Here is a 19,701-nt window from a genome sequence, read left to right as displayed (position 1 = left end):
TCCCTCCTCCTGATAATAACTGGCCTTAATATGGAGATGAACTTTATTTTTTACACAAGTCCCCAGTTCTTAATTTTTTTTAAAAAAAGGTGACTGAATGTGGCATACTTAAGAAAAGAAAAAAAAAGACAAGTTGCTACAAATGCCTTAATTTCTGTAGTTACTGATCCTCAATAGAAAAAACAATTTCCTACTTTCCTGATTGAGAGATAATCTTGCCAACTGTGATAATCTGGTTACCTACCACCCTACTAACATGATTCTTATGTTAACCTTCTTAACTTGCAACATTCAAAAGAATTGCTTTTTCAGGACATTTAATACATATAATATTGATAGCAATAAAAATCTTATGCTTTCAATGACTATATTAAAACTTAGTAAAGGTTTGATCCTTTTTGCAAAAATTAAGAAACCTCAGCAACTAAAAATGTTCACAACTTTACAAAGAGAAGGATACCGTGTGGTACTGTATTACTCTAAACAGATGTGGCTCTTTAAATGAGAAAAAGAAATCACACACATTTTCAGTGATGTCTGAGTAACAGCTTCTGGAGTTGTTCCTTTTAGAATCTTGCCATGGAAGCCACAGCTTCTACAACTGCAGTTATTGCAGAATTCACTCTTGTATCTATTTCCTTAACTTGCTACTCTGCCTAAAACACATGCCTCAAGAGCATTCAATATTCTTTTGTGGAGGAACTTAGTGCAGGCCAACAGCCCCACGGAAGCCCTATTTTCTGAAGAAAACCATCAGATACTTGAAGTGTTAACCCCAATCAACTTTGGGGGGCCCAAACTAGTTTACCAAAAGCCAAGTGCACTTAAAACTGAAGAGAAGAGGGGTGACAGCATTGGAGCTTGCAACCCAGAGAGCAGCATAAGAATCACGCCCCCCGAGGTGAAGAGTCTCTTCTGTTTGATGTAAAAACAACGAAAGGAAAATGAACAAAACAGAAAACAGGATGCAAATTCTATCCTTCCAAATCAGTTTTTAGACTTTTATATATCCTGATATCCACTACTCTTTGACTACGTTTAAAATGCTTAGTTCATCGTCGATTTTTCTTTTTTGTTGTATTTCAAAGATGACTAAGTGGCACATACTTGACTTACCTAAAAGAGGGAGTAAAACTGGGTAGTTGTACGGCATCACAAAGAGGTTTACACAAGTTAAAGTCGTACTGGCTTTTAAATAACCAAACGGATATCCAAGTTCATTGTATTTTCCACTGCTAGTAACAAATACCTGAGAAGATGGTGAAGTAATGTACCGTTACGACAATAAGGATTTTATGTAAAACTAAACACAGCAACATTCCATACTGACATCTCTGGCACAATTTAATTGTAATTTAAAAATGGGAATAGTGCTTTCACTATATTTATGTCAAAACATATCGTACTAAAGAAGAATGTTCAGATTGCAATTCTTCTGCAAATTGCGTTAAGAAATGAAACCGTACTATGCAATAACGATTCAGAGACCACAGGCTGCATCAACAATACCCAAATATTTACTTGGTTAGCACGATGGAAAATAAGGCTGAAATACCACTAAGTGATACCAGCCATGAAAACAAATTGACTTCTCAAAAGAACAAGTGGTGACCAGAGTGGAGACTCTTAGGAAAATGGAACAAGCCCCTATGCCTAAAGCATGCAATTACAAAAACAAAGCCCATTTAAAGGATTATGCTAACACTCCTCATGTGTACTACTATTAAGTTTTGCTCTACTTCCCTTTTATGCCCCACTCCCCTACCCATTTATTCATTTTTCATCCAATAAATATTTATTGAGCAGTCTGTTACAAGCCAGGCACTGGTGATAATTATTTTGATGCAATTATATTGAGCAAGGAGATGCTTTGGTTCAATCTGGAAGGCACTTTCTCTTGTAAATGATCCTGGTGGAGCAAACATTCAATAAAAATGAAAACATTAATCTTTATTCCACATGACTAGCATCTTATTCCTTATTGATATTCCTGATGTGATATGTATTATATTCTCAGGTCCCATACACCTGATATGCTATTCTGGAGTCCTCTGGCTATCATGTTTTCTCTGTGTTCCATGTTCACTCTTTGGCCCAAATCAGGGCATCAGTATGTAATTTTAGGGACCTAGACCTTTACCTTTTCTAAAGCCCTTCAGCAGGATTATTTAAGACAAAAGTCAAACCCTGATGGTGAACAGAACCCACTTACTTTGCTAATTCTTGGTACCAGCCATATCACCTACCAGCTCACTAAATTCTTGCTATACTTAGCTGTAGCTAAGAATAAACCCTTCCTATGTAATGGATGCCTCCACAAAAAAATGGGTTGTGCTAAAACATGACTCACCTACTAGATTTCATGTCTTAATCTGAACCTTAATAGAAACAGATAATTGTAATAAAACATGTTGGATTTCCTCCAGTTTCCTAAGTGTGTATAATAGAAAAGGGGGAAAATCATCATAAAGGATAAAAAAGTTACGGCCAGCAAGGATCAGACCTGTAATTCCCCTGAAAGGAAAAGCACTGTTTTTTGTTCCTTTCTCACTCCCTTTCTGTCTTTACTCCCTCCCTTCCCACCTTCATACCTTCCTTCCTTCCCATAAGCCCACTGAGTTTTTCCAAATTTCTTATCACCTGCAGATTCATAGAATTTGGGGGTTCAAAGGGATCATTAGAGACCATCTAGTCTAGAGAAAGTGTCTGATCCAAGACCACATAGCTGGTGGCAGAGCTAGGGTTAGAATCCAGTCTCCATTATGATTTTGCCAAACTTCCCAGCTCCTGGCTCATCTTATTCTTTTTCACTCCCACTAATTCATCGCATTAAACTACTCTAAACCAAAGTAACGTAAGATGCGAGAGAAAGACATATGGCATATTTAAGGGGTGCTGCAGGGATCTTAAGGATTTCTTAAGTTCCTTTGGAGAAGATTTACAAGGAAGGTGCCATATAGAAAAGAGGGTTTCATTTAGGGAAGAAGTATAATTTATAATTTTATTTGCTTTTATTCCAAAATGTTTTTCAATTCATAAATTCAAGCCTCTGTCTTGATTTTAACTTAGCATTCTATCATCCCTATCTCTACATTTCTAGCACATTTTTGGTGTATTTTATTGAAATATAAACATACGTTCAAAAAAGTGCATGAATTATAAGTATACAGTTCAATGAATGTTCAAAAGCGAATGCACGTGTGTCATCAGCACCCAGATCAAGAAATAGAACCTAACCGGAAACCCCCTCGTGTCTTTTTCTGGTCACTACTCTGTACCCCCAAGAGAAATCACTGTCCCGACTTTTAACAGAGTCAGGCAGTCTTACCTCTTTTTGAACTATATAAAGTCGAATCATATGATATGTGATCTTTTACGTCTGGCTTCTTTCGCTCAATATCATATTTATGAGATCATTCTGTTTCTTGCACTTTTACATCCTTGTTTTATGCCTGTTCCTTTTTTTTCTACCCAGTTTTAGCATCTTTGGAGAATTCAAGTAGCTTAAAGGCAACTAGTAGCAATGATTTCACATTTTAGGATGAAACAGATGGCAGTCTGAAAGTGTTCCTTGCGTAAGTAGAACCTAATAATTACTGATTGCTATACGGTGCTGTAGTTTAGAAATAGAACAAACATCCTTACAGTGTAGGGCTTCCTTATTATATTCAAATAAAAAGGCTGTGACTGCCACGTCCGGATTTTCACAAATTAAAATCCAAAGGTGAGTCTATTAACAAATCAGCAAGCCCTTCTGGCTGAAGTATAACCCTTGGAAGAGCCAGTGTATGTGCATTTGCCTGTACATTTGCCTCATCCAAGGAAAACCCACACTACACTCACCAATGTGGTTTGTACTACAGGAAGAAGGGTTTGATTACATTACACAAATAAAGTAGTTTCAGGCTTATTTATTTATTTATTTTTTGGTCAAAAATATCTTGTGGGCTTCCCTGGTGGCGCAGTGGTTGAGAATCTGCCTGCCGATGCAGGGGACACGGGTTCGAGCCCTGGTCTGGGAGGATCCCACATGCCGCGGAGCAACTGGGCCCGTGAGCCACAATTACTGAGCCTGCGCGTCTGGAGCCTGTGCTCCGCAACAAGAGAGGCCGCGATAGTGAGAGGCCCGCACACCGGGATGAAGAGTGGCCCCCACTTGCCGCAACTAGAGGAAGCCCTCGCACAGAAACGAAGACCCAACACAGCCAAAAGTAAATAAATACATACATAATAATTAAAAATGAATATCTGCTAAAAAAAAAAAAGAATAAATAAAGGAACTCCAGTTTAAAAAAAAAATATCTTGTACTGGGAATTCCCTGGCGGTCCAGTGGCTAGGGCTCCGCACTTCCACTGCAGGGGGCACGGGTTCGATCCCTGGTCAGGAAACTAAGATCCTGCATCCCAATTTTAAAAATTAAATTTTTAAATATTTTTTTAATTAAAAAAAAATATTGTAGTTCCAATCTGTCAAGTTCACAATAAGGACTGAGAACATTGCTTCAGCTGAAGAATCCATAGGTGAATAGAATTACATCCTTTAGGTTAGGGATTCTTTTTTTTTAAATTTATTTACTTTCCTTATGTTTTTTGGCTGTGTCGGGTCTTAGTTGCGGCACACGAGATCTTTGTTGAGGCATGCGGGATCTTTTTGTTACGGTGCACAGGTCTCTCTCTAGTTGTGGCATACAGGCTCCAGGGCACATGGGTTCTGTAGTTTGCGGCACGCGGGCTCTCTCATTGAGGCACACGAGCTCAGTAGTTGTGGCTCACGGGCTTAGCTGCCCCACGGCGTGTGGGATCTTAGTTCCCCAATCAGGGATTGAACCCGCGTCTCCTGCATTGGAAGGCGGATTCTTTACCACTGGACCACCAGGGAAGTCCCTAGGTTAGGGATTCTTAACCTGGGGTCCCTGGATAGGCTTTAGGGGAGTCCTCTAAATCCTCAAATACATAGGCTTCATCAGATCATACTTCCTTAAATGGCAGTGTACGGTAGGCTAGTGATTCATATCAGTCTGAAATTATTTGCTTGGACTTGTTGCTTATTTGATAGCATTTGTGAGAAACATTATCAACAGACTCAGCTCGACTATTCCCAGATTAACCTTCGAAACTTCTTAAAACAATTCCCAGATCTCAGAGTGGTTCCAGACATTTGGCTGACAACAAAGGATAAGTACCTGCCAGCAGGTATGGGGAGACTTTCGTTCCAGGATGTACTGAGTTAAGGGTGAAGGTTCAAGTTCATATTTGTCAAAGGGAAGTTTGTCTATTACCATTGGCTCACAATCTGCACAGGAGAACCTCACAACAGGATGAGATGTTCGTGGAGGCTAAAAAACAAGAGGGGAAAATATAATCCGTTATCAAGAGGGCTTACATTTCTGACAATTCTGCAACCCTTTTATGTTTTGTTAAACCATCGCTGAGATCCAGACTACTATTTTGAGAAAGATGAATTGAGAAAGGTAAATTATAACACTCATAACTACGGTTTCAGGGAAGTAAAAAATAAAACTGCTTTGAATATTAAGAACTCTGAAATTCAGATCCACTTTGCAACCTCCAAGGACTACCTGCCCTTCACTCCTCTGTACCATGAGGTTTCAGACAGGCCAGACACTGCTAGGGAAGAAGAAATCCGTGAAGCTTTCTAATGAGGTAATGACAGAGCTGGAGCTACTAACAAGCAAGGTGAATGACTGTAAAGGCATGGAAACGGCAAGATAGAGACTGAAAAGGAGCCCATCACAACTCCAGAGCCTGGTTGAAATTTTCTTCGCAGCTGAGTTTTTACAGCATTTCTCACACCCACACACTTCCTTGAACAGCTAGAGCTGGGGATGCTTTTGGCTGGGCTGAAAGGCCCATGTACCTGGGGTACCAGAGCAGATTGATGGAGCAGCCATTTTATTAATGGCTTTAGCTTGTGGGGATGGCGAGCACCAAAGACAGAAATGGTGGCAGCAAGGGCAAATGGAGAGAAAAAGAGATTGGACAAGTTCCAGGGTCAAGAGTGAGACGTGGCTCTACCTACCCTGGCTGAGAGATCTGTAAGGCTGATGTGAATACGACAAAACACCTGTTTCCTTCATAAAAGGGAAAAACATGCCCATTTGGCTTTATGATTTACAAACCTACAAGATGTTTTGGAAGCTGAGAAATATAGCCTTCCAATGTGCTTTTAAAGCTGAAGCTACGAGCTATGTGTGAGTTTCCTGAAATTCCTTCTATTCCGGTTTTTAAAAAATTTTTTATTTTAATCAAACTTGCAAAATATTTCTGGCTTATTAGATTGAAATCTATAAAAAGACATAAGTGGGGACTTCCCTGGTGGCGTAGTGGTTAAGAATCCGCCTGCCAGTGCATGCGACACAGGTTCGAGCCCTGGTCCGGGAAGATCCCACCTGCCGTGGAGCAACTAAGCCCGTGAGCCACAGCTACTGAGCTTGCGTTCCAGAGCCGGTGAGCCACAACTACTGAGCCCGTGTGCCACAACTACTGAAGCCCTCATGCCTAGAGCCTGTGCTCCGCAACAAGAGAAGCCACCGCAGTGAGAAGGCCACGCACCGCAATGAAGAGTAGCCCCCGCTCGCTGCAACTAGAGAAAGTCCACACGCAGCAACAAAGACCCAACGCAGCCAAAAATAAAATTAATTAATTTAAAAAAAGAGAACTTCATTAAAAAAAAAAAGACATGAGTGAAACCCTGTCACCAGCAATAATGAAGCAAATTTGTAACGAAAACATTCAGTCTGGGGTTTGAAGGGGCTGAGAGTAACTGGGCCCTGAGGTTTGACAAGCGCGCCACCTTGGTGCCCCAAGGGATGGGATTAGGAGACAGAGCCTCACCCACGGCAGGGGCTGAAGATGGCTCTTCAGTCGTACATTCAGGCCTTTCGTGGCCACCTCTGAAAAAAATGCAGGAGCCTCAAAATAGCAATCCAGGAGAAAATGCAGTTCATGTCAGAAATGTCTAAAACCTAGATAGACTATAGATTAGCTGAACCAAGAAGGTGCTGGAAGAGCAGTGACCTTTTTGTGCCCCCTCCCTCCCTCAAGGATTACTCTGGCCTTTTTATATTGGCCGCGGGGAGGGAGGAAGATGAAAGGGAGAGTGGGTTTCATATGGTTTCCCTTATTACTAGACACCGCGCCTTCCCCCCTCCCAAGCCAATTCATCTGGTGCTAGGAGCAACTACAATATCAAACCTTCTTCCACCAAATACAGTGAACAAAAAGATAAACCCTTGCTTAGAGATTATTTTAAAAATATTGCTTAATTACCCATTGTTGAAAGGTGCATTGCCAAGGAACTCAAGTCCACTGATTACAAAAACCTGAAAAGTAGGCCCACAAAGTCCCACTACATGTCTAATGGCTCCCTCGGAGGAAGTAGAATGACCTCTGCTTTGAATATGTTTCTAGAGCCTATACAAGGTGCAAACTAAGTTCTAATTTCCAGGGGATGTACGTGAAAATCAATGCCTGCCCTTTTTAGAGATTGTTTTTACCATGTAAATCACGTCAGCGGCTCTGGCTCTGAAATAACAACCAAGTCACAGATTGCAACAGCATCAAAAATAACAATATTTTAACATCTGAAGAGGGCGGGTCAAGTGGCAAAGGCAACTGAAAGAAAGAATGCCAGAACAGAAAGGAGGTCCTCTCTTGCTCTTAGGTACAAGCTAGACTTTTCAGTAAGAAATAGAAGGCACAACTTAAAAGCTTCCAAGCTATTTTAAAAGGTTCTCTGCAATCAACTAATGGAAAATCCAGAATGATGTTTACCTTATTGTTTTATGACACTTACTAGTGAAGGTAAATTCTGATCTGGCCAAAAAGATTCTGGAATTGGCCAATGTCCAACAGGAACACCAGTCTTAGAGTTAGGTCGCACATAAATGAGCTTATGACAGCTATGCCATGGTTGAGCAGCAAATGAATTGCTTGGCCTGGATGAATCCATAAGTCCATCTAAAAGTTAAACAAAAGACAGACTAAGGCATGAATTTCCTTTCACAGCCTCTGATCTTCTTGTACAGATTTTTCAGTTAAAAGCAAAGTACAAAACCAAACCAAATCAGTGATTCATGAAAGATGGAAGTAAAAAGTGACTCTACTAGGATTTCTGAATGTTCTCTCTAGCAACTCTTTTCATCATCTAATCCACCCCCTCTAATCCAACATCCTGCCCCCCCCAATTCCTTAATTACAACCAAAATATGTAGTTATATGGAAGACTGTTACAAAGTTAGTTTTAAATTTTCTGAGATTTGGACACATAAATTAAACACACTAAATAAACCACAACAGTTATTTTTCCAAATTAGGCAAATGAAATTGTTCATTTCCTGGTATAGTTTTACATTTTTGAATCTGACAAATGGGTCATAAATTCTATTTAGATTTTCTATTTCCAACTAGATGAAAAAAAGTATTCTTTACTAAACAGTTAGACCCAATGACCACAAAGGCAAATTCACCAAAAGGTAGAAGGAATGCTGACAACACAATCTATGTATATAGTTGGGGAGGGAACACAAAGCAAATGCATCACGTTTATGTGGACTAATTCATTATAGTTTGCCCATCCCACCATTAAAATCCCATGGAAACTGGGCATCGTATAATGCTGAATAATATATCCTGAATGCATTTTAATTATTTGAACTAGCATATTTCATTTGCCCCCGGAAAACAGGACAAGGCAGAGTTACATAACCTTTAAGGGGATGATTCATTAGTCTAAATTATATTTGTAAAAGATATGTGTTAGTGATTTGAGTCTCATTTTTTTCTTCAATATCATTTGATTTACTTAAGCATTACTTTAAACAAGTAATTACTTTAGAGCAGGGGATTTACTGCGGCCCATGGAGCTCTAGAGAATACATGTAATGCTTCAGGGGACCAAGACACCCCCCCTAAAGTTGAACTCACAATTCTGGGGATGTGCATTTTTCTGAGGAGAAAGTTCTTAGCTTTCACCAGAATCTCAAAGGTTAAGAACTCTGGACAAAGGGGAAATGGAGCTAGAAAGAATGTCTGAGCTATTTACGTGACACCATCAAATTGGTTTTCAGTAGGAAAGTTCCCTGTTCACATGAAGGTAATGAACACAAAATTATAGACCTGAGTGGTCAATCGTTACCAATATAACACGTCCTTCCTTTACAACTAATTTAATTACTTTAAAATGGGCTGTGAAGCCTCAGTCTTCTACAGCAGGTGGTTTTTGTTGTTGTTGTTGTTTTTGGTTTTCGTTTTCTGTGTTTTTTTTTTTTTTGGCCACGCGGCATGTGGGATCTTAGTTCCCTGACCAGGGATAGAACCTGAGCCCTCGGCAATGAAAGCCCGGAGTCTTAACCACTGGACTGCCAGGGAAGTCCCTACAGCAGGTGTTTTTAAATTGGAGTCCAAGAACCCCTGAAATGAAATGCAAAATTATGTGTGTATGTGTTGACCATGTCCATTTTCCTGGGGAGAGGGGTCTCTATTTTTTCTAACAGCTTCTCAAAGGGTTCTGGGGACTAAATAGCAAAAAGGTCAGGAACCACAGGATCCACTGCTTCAGCAAGAAATGTGTGTCTTTCTGCCCCTTTGCACTTACTCCCTTTGCTTCTCCAGGCAGCTACCACTAATTGTGGGCACAGCGATTAAAATGTATGGATCAGATCAGACAAGCACTGTGGTGATGATGGAGTCTAGGTACACATATGTATGTATGTGTGTGTAGGAATGAGGAGAAGCGATGCCCTAGAACAGAGCTCTGAGGAAGCCGTGCAATGGGGTATGACTCCCTTTCCCAATACAAAAGTAGCTCTGCTTTCATATTTTGAGATGTTGAAGTTTCTATAAAATCTCATTTGAAGAGAAAAGGTTCTGCAGTTAAAAAGTGGCCAGGAAAATACTGGTGTAGGATCTTATAGAATATTAGCAGTTCCTGGCTAAACACTCACAGATTTCATCAAGATAGCTTGGCACGTTTGGCGCTCACAAGACCAAAAGCAGATGGCTGGTTAAATGGCACTCTGTAGTCAATCTCCAGATATTTCATGAATAGAGAAGTGAAGAATTCAGTGTCATCCCAAGACTGGGACCAGGAATATGAAATGGGTAGGGAAAAGGGAGAATTTTCTGAGGAAGATTTGACATTGAATTAAAGCTAGAATTTGGCTACCTGAAATGTATCCACAGGCAATGAATGAATGGTAGTTGTTTGGATGGATGTTTGTAACCACTTGATTGTGTGTGGCTAGTGAAGACTGCGTCTATTGCGATTAGTTCAATGTTTTCTCAACTTCAGATCACTCTCCTATATAACACTTTAAGGTTAAAAAAAAAAAAAGGGTTATCTACTGTACCTTCTCCAATAGGAAGTGGATCTGGTCCCGTTTTTTCAAAGTTAATAACTACACCACTCTGAACTTTTTGAACTAAAGATTCTAAACATTGATTCAACATTCTCTGTGTTCTAACACAGTAGGAGCGACCTATACCAGAAGGAAAAACAAATAGTACAAGTTTTATCAAATAAAACACTACTTAACAATACAAGCATCTGAAATCCTAAAATACAACTTGAAATCATCAAAACTACACTGGCAGCAAACATCACACTGATGATGAGCTTAAGCAGCAGAGTTGAAAGATTCAGAAGGAAAAGAAGTAAAGACTGGATGTGGCATTTAAGAAAAACGGTGCTCTGCTGCCCTGAATTTTTCCTTTAGAAATAGTAAATATTGCCAATACCTCCTGTGACCTCACACATCTGTGTGATGGCAGATTCATCAGTTGGTACACTCCCTAGCTGCTCTGGTTCAGTAGAAGCCAATCCAGGCAAACGCAACACCAGGGCAAATAACCTTTGATCCCAACGAAAAGGTTCTTTGGTTAGTTCACTTCCAGGCAGAGGAGAATTCAAAGGCAGATGAAGCTGATAAGGCAAAATTGGAAAAGTTTCATCATAACAACCCATACAAAAATGAAGACAGTTCAAGAGTTATAGAGTTCACCTTTCTTTGATGTCGTCAATAAAATGAGGCAATCTTTCAAGGATTACCAAGATGGAACGTTTGATCAAACTTATTCTTAACTGAAAGAGCTGCATGTTCTCTGCCATTTAAACGAAATTTGAAAAAATGAAATCTCACCTCTTCTTGAACACCAGCAGTACTTGTTAACTTGTTTCCATCTGTGATGGTAATTAAAATAGATGGTTCTAAAAAAAATGGATTTCTCCCCTAAAATACATTTAAGAAGTATTAGAGCTGTGTAAAGTAATAACATTGTATTTCAACTTTTACATTTGCCTCGCCTGTGATCTTTCAAGTGTGTGATCAAATTTGCCTGGATCAATAAGAAGGAAAAGATTAGGGACTGAAGTGGGTGGGAATCAAAATAACAATCCCTGCAGAGGTAACATTCAGAATAAACGGAGGAATTCTTATAATTCAGGAACCACCCCAAACTATAACATCCAAATCCCCCTCTCCCTCTGCTTTCCAAGTAATCATAAAAGAAAGATATTAAAGGGATTATAATGGCAGCATCCCCCACACCTGTGTATCATTCAGAATCCTGGCACAGTGAGGGGGACGTTAGTGACTTATGCTCTGCAAGCTGGCCAGGGACTGGTTATTGTGAGCAGAGCTTTTACAGTAGGAAAGTGTAATGATAGCATCAGCAAATGCTATTCTGCCTTCCTCTTATACTAGAGCTTTTTCGTTGAATTGAGAGGGACGAGGGACTTAAGGACTCTGAAAGTTTCTCTTCAATTGTCTTGTTCCAATATTTCTCAGCAATTTATTCATCCCATGATAGCTGATGATCTGATGCATAGGCAATTTTAACTATTTTATGGTCAAGCCACATACAAGACTCCCCCAAAAGGATTTTTGTTAAAGTATGTATTTAAAAGATACATGGACCTCCTTTTGGACGTTATAAAAAGGAGCAGAAAACTTGGTAGCCATGCCCAATCTTAAATTCTTACCCCAAGTCACCAAAATAAATTAGCTATACTCACTCAAAAATTTTTTTACCTGTCCATAATTGTCTATTCCAGATATTAATCTATTGAGATTTAACAAATCAAATGAGGATCTTAGAGCCTGACCAAGAGTAGTCAGTCCAGAAGCCTGAAGATTTTTTAGTTCACTCATGAATGTTGCGTGATTTTCCTTCCAACCAGCCTGAAAACCAAACATTTACAAAGAAATTCTCAGTTATACAATGAACGATATATAAAGTGCAAACAACCACCAAATAGCAAGTATCAAACCTCTAACAAATTAATAATTCCTTAATCTAATTCTATTCTATATCTCGACTGATGAAGTGGAACAAAAGCAGGCCATTAGGTTCAGAAAGATCTGCATTCAGTCCATTATGGCTGGAGGGCTTTGGGCTCAAGAAGTCTAGTTTGCTATTCAGGCTCAATCAAACCTACCAAAACACCTCAGTATTTACCTTAGTTTGGCACTGAGGATGAGCACAGAGTACGGGGCAGAGGAAGGAGTAATTTTTTAAATGCATCGTCCTTGATAGAGACAATTAGCTATTGAGTGTCTGATTTACATGAACTTTTCTAACCAAGATTTTTTTCTCCCAAACAATATTTTCACTTTAAACAAGAGTATAGGTGGAATTATAGGAATGGAGCCACAACTATGTGGAGACAATCCTTCTGGCATCTTTAAGCATTCAGAAAGGCGCAAATCTGGAATAGGGGAGAAAGAAAAGAAACAAAAAGTTTTGACAAAGAAGCAGCATCGCCTAGGCACCCCCAGCAGCTATGAACAGCAGCAAAGAACCAAAGACCCAAGGTCAACAGCCAACATGCTCTGACTGAATCATTTGTAGAATGGAAGGAAAGGACCACGTTGACTGGTCAGCAATGTGGTTATAAAGACAAAGCAGCACAAAACGCCAAGAAGAGAAGCCAAAAGAAGATGGCAGCTAACAGTAGGTCACAGAGGAATAGGCCAGCAAAGGAGACAGTAGACAGCACAGCCTGGCAACTTTGTGGGACGAACGGCCACCTGAGTCTTGGTAGCCCTGCGGGCAGTAGTGTAATATGTTGAAGGTTCAAGTCACGCCAACCAGACCAGTAGAGCTAGAGGTGGAAAGCTAGCGCAAATAATGCAGAGCTAAACGAAATGACTGAAGTTTCATGTTCAGCTAAAGACCATTATCCACACAACTAGAGCAAACGCTATCTTTTCTAGTTTCATAGCCTCCTAAAGCAATCTGGGTCAGAGTGACTGAAAGGCAGAAAAGGGGCCCATTGCCTGTACCCTACTATGAAGTATATGCATGACCTTGAGCAAACCTGTCATCTCTTAGGACCTAAGTTTCATTATCTGAAAATGAAGAGGATTAGATAAACAGGGATACTGTGTAAGGCTGTGCATGTTACAACCCTGGAGAGCCATTCACATTGTGACCCATGAGAATGGCGCCCCCTAGGCTTGAACAGTTTGCAACGTCCATAACCATACAAGGTGAAGGTGATCCTGGTTAAGATCCTTTCCAGTCCAATAGTCTGGATTCTGTGAAATTAAAAATGTGCTTTTAGGGACTTCCCTGGTGGCGCAGTGGTTAAGAATCTGCCTGCCAAAGCAGGGGACACGGGTTCAAGCCCTGGTCTGGGAAGATCCCACCTGCTGTGGAGCAACTAAGCCTGTGAACCACAACTACTGAGCCTGTGCGCCTAGAGCCCGTGCTCCACAACAAAAGAAGCCACCGCAATGAGAAGCCCGCACAGCGCAACGAAGAGTAGCCCCGGCTCACCGCAACTAGAGAAAGTCCGCGTGCAGCAACGAAGACCCAACACAGCCAAAAATAAAATTAATTAATTAATTAATTTTTTTAAAATGTGAGTTTCCTCTTTGTGTGTGTGTGTGTTTCCTAACATATCCTGTAAGTCAAAGGATCTAAAGGTAGAAACTTTCCATGTATTATTCCTTTGGCCAGACTGTATATATGACTTATAGTAGCTGGGAAAAGTAGAGGATGGGAATAATTCCTTGTGGCCCAAGGAAAATCTTACTGAACTAGACAAACTAAACTTTTGTTAAAAGGAAGGATTATGATTTGAATTGTCCTCATCAAATACCTAGAAATATCAGCAGGTGATTATAAATCACACTGAATTCAAAACTTAGCTTTCTTATTTGGGGTAGAAGAGAAGGTCTACGGCTGCAGGTGAGGGAGAGGGATAGCATCAGTTCTTTCCTTTATTTATCCAACAAAGTTTTATGGACCAACTATGCTATGCTGGGCAGAATGATACATGCTGGAGATATCAAGAGGAATTAGCCCTTGAGGAGTTCCTGCCGCAAAGGAATAAGGAATGCAGTTATGGAGACGGAAAGAACAAATGACCAGGGAGTTAGGGAAGGCTTGTCACAGAAGACGGGGCATTTGAAGAAGTCTAATGGCATGAGGAGAAGATCATGGGATCCCCACACTGATGTGAGGAGTGGAGGGGGCAGGGCAAAGGAAGAGAACAGAGTTTATAAAAGGACGGGGCTTCCTGGGGAACCACAAGTAATTTGATTATCATCACTCTGAGTACGCAGCAGGAGGCAGAGCTGATAAGCTGGGCTCTGACTATAACGTGCTGTGTACATTGTGCTCAGTAGTCTGGATTTTATCTGTTGGCCCTGGGAATGACTTGAGGTTTTTAATTAGGGGCGTGGCATGATCAGATCTGTATTTTAGCAAGATCGTTCTGCTGGGAGTTGGAGAATAAATTGTGGGGTGCAGGGGAAGCTGAAGCTTGAGGCAGGGAAACTGGTTTGGAGAATGTTGCAATAGCTTATGAGAAAAGTGATGAAAGCCTGAGCGAGGGCAGCGGGGATGGAGAGGAGGCTGCAGATTAAAGAAGTATTTCAGAGGTGGAGTCAGAAGGATTTAGTAGCTAATTAGGGGCATGGGTGAGGGAGAAAAAGGGTCATACATTAGGTTGAGTTCTCTTGCTTGGGCAAGCCCCTTGGGTGGGGTCTTTCACCCAGAAGCCACTTTACAAAGTTGACTTTTTTTTTTTTTTTTCAGAACGGCTTCATTTAGCAATCTAACTTCTACACTGTACACTCAGAGTTATATCTGCAGCGAGTGCTGAACTCCTGAGAGCCACAAGATAGTTCAAGGCATGACTAAAGAAAAATCAGTGAACTACTTGATCTGGTAAAGGGTTGGGATAAGGTTTGAGTACCACCTAAGCAAGCACCCTATAACTCATCTGTGTTTAAAATAATGTGTCCTAATTGTCACTAATCAATCTGTCAGAATGTTTGCTCTTTAAAATTTCCTTTCTAATATGAATTGAAAACATTTTACAAATTGTTTCTGCACCTGAATCACTGGCATTCAATTTTTAGGTCAATTCCAATCCTTTGCAATGAATTAGACAATACTTGAAATTTGAATGCTATTCCTATCTCAGTACTACACAGTGCATGGGCTACATTTACAACCCAAAGCAATAAACTTCTTGGTAGCAGTTTAGCTCCTTCAAGAGAAGAATTAATGCCCCTAAATCCAGTCCTCAGAATGCTGAAGGGGAAAAAAGGCCTACAGAGTAATTTAAATATCTAGAGAACCTTATTAATGTGAAAAATTCTTCCAAAAAGATAATTATTAGTTCTAGTGGGAGAAAGTATATGTTTATATTCTTCATTCATTGCTTGCAGTTGATTTTTTCATAAATGAATTCAGGACAGCCCGTTGACCTTCTTAATACAGTCTTTTCTTTCAAGTAACTCCAAAGATATCCTACTCTCATGTCAGTAAAACCTTTACTCCTGATAATAACTTCCATACATTTTTATGGAGCTTTACAGCTTACAAAGCATTTTCATACTTCACATTTGCCCAAGACAATCCTATAAAATAGGCATGGTATTACCATCCTTATTTTGTTTTAACAGACCAGGAGGAAGTAAGACTTGAGTATGTCTTGTTTGTTGGGGGGATAGTGGATAGTCAGAGAGGCACAGTCTGGAGCTGCACTATCTGATCCAGTAGCCCCCCAGTCACTGAGAACTTGAAACATGGCTAGTCTGACTTGAGATGCGATATAAATGTAAAATACACATGGGATGTTGAGGACTTAGAACAACAACAAAGAAGAATGAAGATATCTCATTATTTATTTTTCGATTGATTGCATGTTGAAGTGATAATGTTTTGAATGCTTTTAGGTAAATAAAGTATATTACTAAAAGTGTCACCTGTGGCTACTAGAAAATTTGAAATGCTGTGTATGGCTGGCATTATATATCTATTGGACAGAGATCATCTAGAGGGAACTGAAGGTCAGGCAGAACTTGGCCTTGCTTCAGCAGAAAATAGACTCATTACAGATTCCAAGGCTGGGAGAAACAGGATCAAACAGTGTCTCAGGAAGGTCAGTCTGGCAGTGAATTATAGGATAGACTGGAGAAGGAGAAGCTGTAGTCAGGAAAAATAAGCTAGGAGGTTAGAATAGGCATCTAGGCCTGAGGAAGGGGTTAACTGAGAAACATTTTGAACCACCAAGATAGGACTTGGTGACAGACAGACCATAGGCCTAAATGAGACAGAGTAACAGATGATTACAAAACTTCTAACCTGAGATGACTAAAGAATAGAGGTTTAGGACAAAGGAAAAACCTGGGGTGAATGAAATCCTAAACTAAGAGTTTACTGTCTTCACAGGTCAAGTTTTTAAAGCCTCCCAGAAGTAAAGTGAGAATAATGATGATGATGATAAATAATAATCATAGGTAATATTAATCAGTGCCTATGTGTCAGGAACTCACTTATGCTAAGCAGAGCATTTTATATCTATCCTTCTCATCTGAGCCTCATAACCACCCCATGAAGTAGGTGCTATTATTATGTCCATTTATAGATTAGCACACTGAGGCTCAGAGAGGATAAGCAACTTGTCCAGGTCAAAACAACTAATAAATGACACAGCCAGGATTTGAACCCAGGTAGCCTAACTTTAGAACCCACCAATGTAAACCACTATACTAGAGATTGTTCTACCTATTCTACATATTCACCTCATAGACATGTCTCATTATACTAGCTTAAAGGTTTATAAGTTTAATGGAATTTCCAAATTTCATTAATTTAAGCCTACTTTCCCTGATGTCAGAACGCAGACCAGGTCGGTGTGGGGAGCAGTGAATTAGGACTTGGAAGACCCTGGTCTAATCCTGGCTGTAACTAACTAGCAAAACAAGTGGTCCAGAGTAAGTCGTTTCCCCTTACTGGGGCTGTTTCGTCACCTAAGCAATGAAAAAACTGAAAACCAACTCTAAGGTCCCTTCCAGTTTTCATATCCTAGCATTCCATACCTTGTATCCATCCTTTATATAAATCTGACTTACAGAAAGAAAATGCCTCATATCTTAATAAATATGCTAATTCAGGTCTGGTTTAAATTTGTATAGCCAACTAAAGACATCTTTGAATATCAGCAGGAAGAGTATGGGCCTTTCAGTCTGTCAATGACTTGGGTTCTCCCCGCAGCTCTACGGACTAGCCCACTAGCCTTTTATTCCCTACTCATACCACCACAAAAAGGAGAGAGTCTGTACTCCTTTCCTCAGAAGGGCAAAGCCTAAAAGAAATATTTTCTACTACCCTCTGCACCCCTATTTCCATGTCCTTATCTGGTATGTTCTCTGCCATATGGTGTTTAAAGGGTAGGTTTTGCCCCTATGACAGAACTATAGTGGAGGTCTGTCAACATGCAAACTATTTGGAAGCTTTTTATGAACACACATCTAAGTTATACCCTCCAGTCTAGCTTTTCTCAGGAATAACGCTGTTACTTAGAATTCTGGCTGGCTCCTGTGTCTTATTTCTCCATTGGTGTCAATGGAGGAGGGAAAGGTAGGGGTGCTATTTAATGGCTCCCCCAAACCTCAGCATCCGAACACTTGTCCTTCCTAAACTTCATCCCATTTCGGCAGGACCATTTCTCTGATTCATTGATTTTTATTTTATTTTTATTTTTTAAAATGAAGAACCCTTTCCTCCAAGGAAATCTTGCCAGGAAGTATAAACAAGTAAAAGAGATAAAAACAGATCAACTGTCCTTGAAGAGGATGTGGCAGGAGCACTCGGGAGCCAGAGGGCCATGTGGCAGTGGTGTTAGGGCCCTTTCTGTAAACGCCTGTTCTATCTCTGAAGGTCACTTGCAATCCTTTTCCAAAATATAAATGATCGTGTTAGACTCAGTATATAGTGCAGATTTAATGAACACGGTATTAACTTCTCCATCCAAGGTAACTGAAAAACATTTTTTAGGGCAGCTGCATCTAGCTTTCCACAGAAGAAGCGCCCCTTAAAAGACCATATAAATGGAATATGTAAAAATAAAAAAACAGTTGAATAGTTAAAATCCTCTAGGGTGACAGCTCCTGAAAGAGAATGGCAGTGAATCTTTTCAAACAGCAAAAATAATCCTTCTCTATTACAGATTGTCACAAGCCAGGCTCTCACATGCAGCGAGAGAACCTCTCACTGGAAGGGCATCACTTGCTCTGTCCCTCTGACTGGGTGCTGAGCCACTGCACTAACCCATTTTGGGCAAATGCACCCGAAAGCCTCTTTGGACCTTAACCTGAAGAGCAGTTCAATTCAATCCAAGGCTTCCTAGCTTGTTAGCAAGCCCTTCACAATGAATAAAAAGCCTCACTGGATTGCAGAGAGAAAATACATGTTGTTTCCCTCTCCTTGACAAGACTTTTTAACTTCTATTAAAGGAAATGAAATCAGCCTGGTAATATTTGCCCTTCATAAACTCATATAGAGGGCTATCCCGAACCTTGGGCTCTTCTTCTAGGTGCTTACAAACAAGATGATTAACGGATTTAAGTATTTTCCCAGATGTTGCAAGTTAAAGCCAAAGAGTCTAAATTTAGCAGGGCCATCATTTCTCTTGTTGAAAGATAAACTATTTTCCTTTTTCCATCTGCTCTTCACAAGTTGGGGGAAACTTGCTCTGCAACAACCCAGACAATTTGAATAAATCAACTTCAACGGCATTTTTCAACTAACTTAACTTTCTTCTCCAATTTAACATTCTATCATCTTTGTCATCACAAACTGTTCTTGTGTTGGTAAAGTGACCAGTGGGACAGGATGACATGAAAAATAAGAAGCCCTGCTTTTCCAATCAACTCTCTCTCCTGAGAAGACAAATGACTTTTCCCTTGGTCTTTGCCCTTAGCTTTATATGGAATATTTGTGTGAGTTAAAAGTTTTCAACTTCGAGAATTTTCTTCTCACAACTAAAATGGACTCCAATTCTGATACATATAAGATGAGGTTTACTTGCCCTTTTAGGTAAACAGAACACTGTAACAGCTGAAATCACTTTAATATGTTCAAATGTCTTTTTTTTCAGTATTTTATTTTATTTTATTTTGTGTGTGTGTCTCCATATAAAACGTCTTTTTAAATTGTGTTTACAGCTAGAGCACTTTAAAGGAGGTTGTTAAAACCATGAAATACACATTAGGCAGACGCTATATCATTGAAAGAATAGGATTGTCTCGCTTCTTGTATCAACTTTGAAAACTCTTTCTTGCACTATATCTTCTGACCCTATCTGACGCAATATTTTTCCCTTACTACTCTAGCAATTTGGTCTGATTTCACTTTTTTTTGTGGTTTTCTCACTTGACT

At 40.0% G+C, this 19,701-nt stretch overlaps 1 protein-coding gene across 6 annotated transcripts in view; it reads right to left on the bottom strand.

Annotated features, from left to right (window-relative positions):
- The window catches only part of LOC132357384 (integrator complex subunit 6-like), a 49,748-nt gene that overhangs the window by 15,298 nt on the left and 14,749 nt on the right, over positions 1-19,701 (bottom strand). For 5 of the 6 annotated variants that reach the window (XM_059910788.1, XM_059910791.1, XM_059910789.1 and 2 more), the window contains exons 3-9: positions 12,051-12,200; positions 11,160-11,249; positions 10,759-10,942; positions 10,371-10,499; positions 7,817-7,980; positions 5,184-5,336; positions 1,117-1,249 (exon numbers count right to left, since the gene is read on the bottom strand). In XM_059910788.1, coding sequence (XP_059766771.1) covers positions 1,117-1,249; positions 5,184-5,336; positions 7,817-7,980; positions 10,371-10,499; positions 10,759-10,942; positions 11,160-11,249; positions 12,051-12,200 — 1,003 coding nt within the window. The remainder of the gene's footprint in view (positions 1-1,116; positions 1,250-5,183; positions 5,337-7,816; positions 7,981-10,370; positions 10,500-10,758; positions 10,943-11,159; positions 11,250-12,050; positions 12,201-19,701) is intronic. The other variant, XM_059910790.1, reaches the window with a different exon arrangement.

Source organism: Balaenoptera ricei, chromosome X (genome assembly GCF_028023285.1).
Source record: "Balaenoptera ricei isolate mBalRic1 chromosome X, mBalRic1.hap2, whole genome shotgun sequence".
Classification (NCBI taxonomy): Eukaryota; Metazoa; Chordata; class Mammalia; order Artiodactyla; family Balaenopteridae; genus Balaenoptera; species Balaenoptera ricei.
The sequence above is the reverse complement of the archived record's forward strand: the minus strand, read 5'-3'. Positions and strand labels throughout refer to the sequence as shown.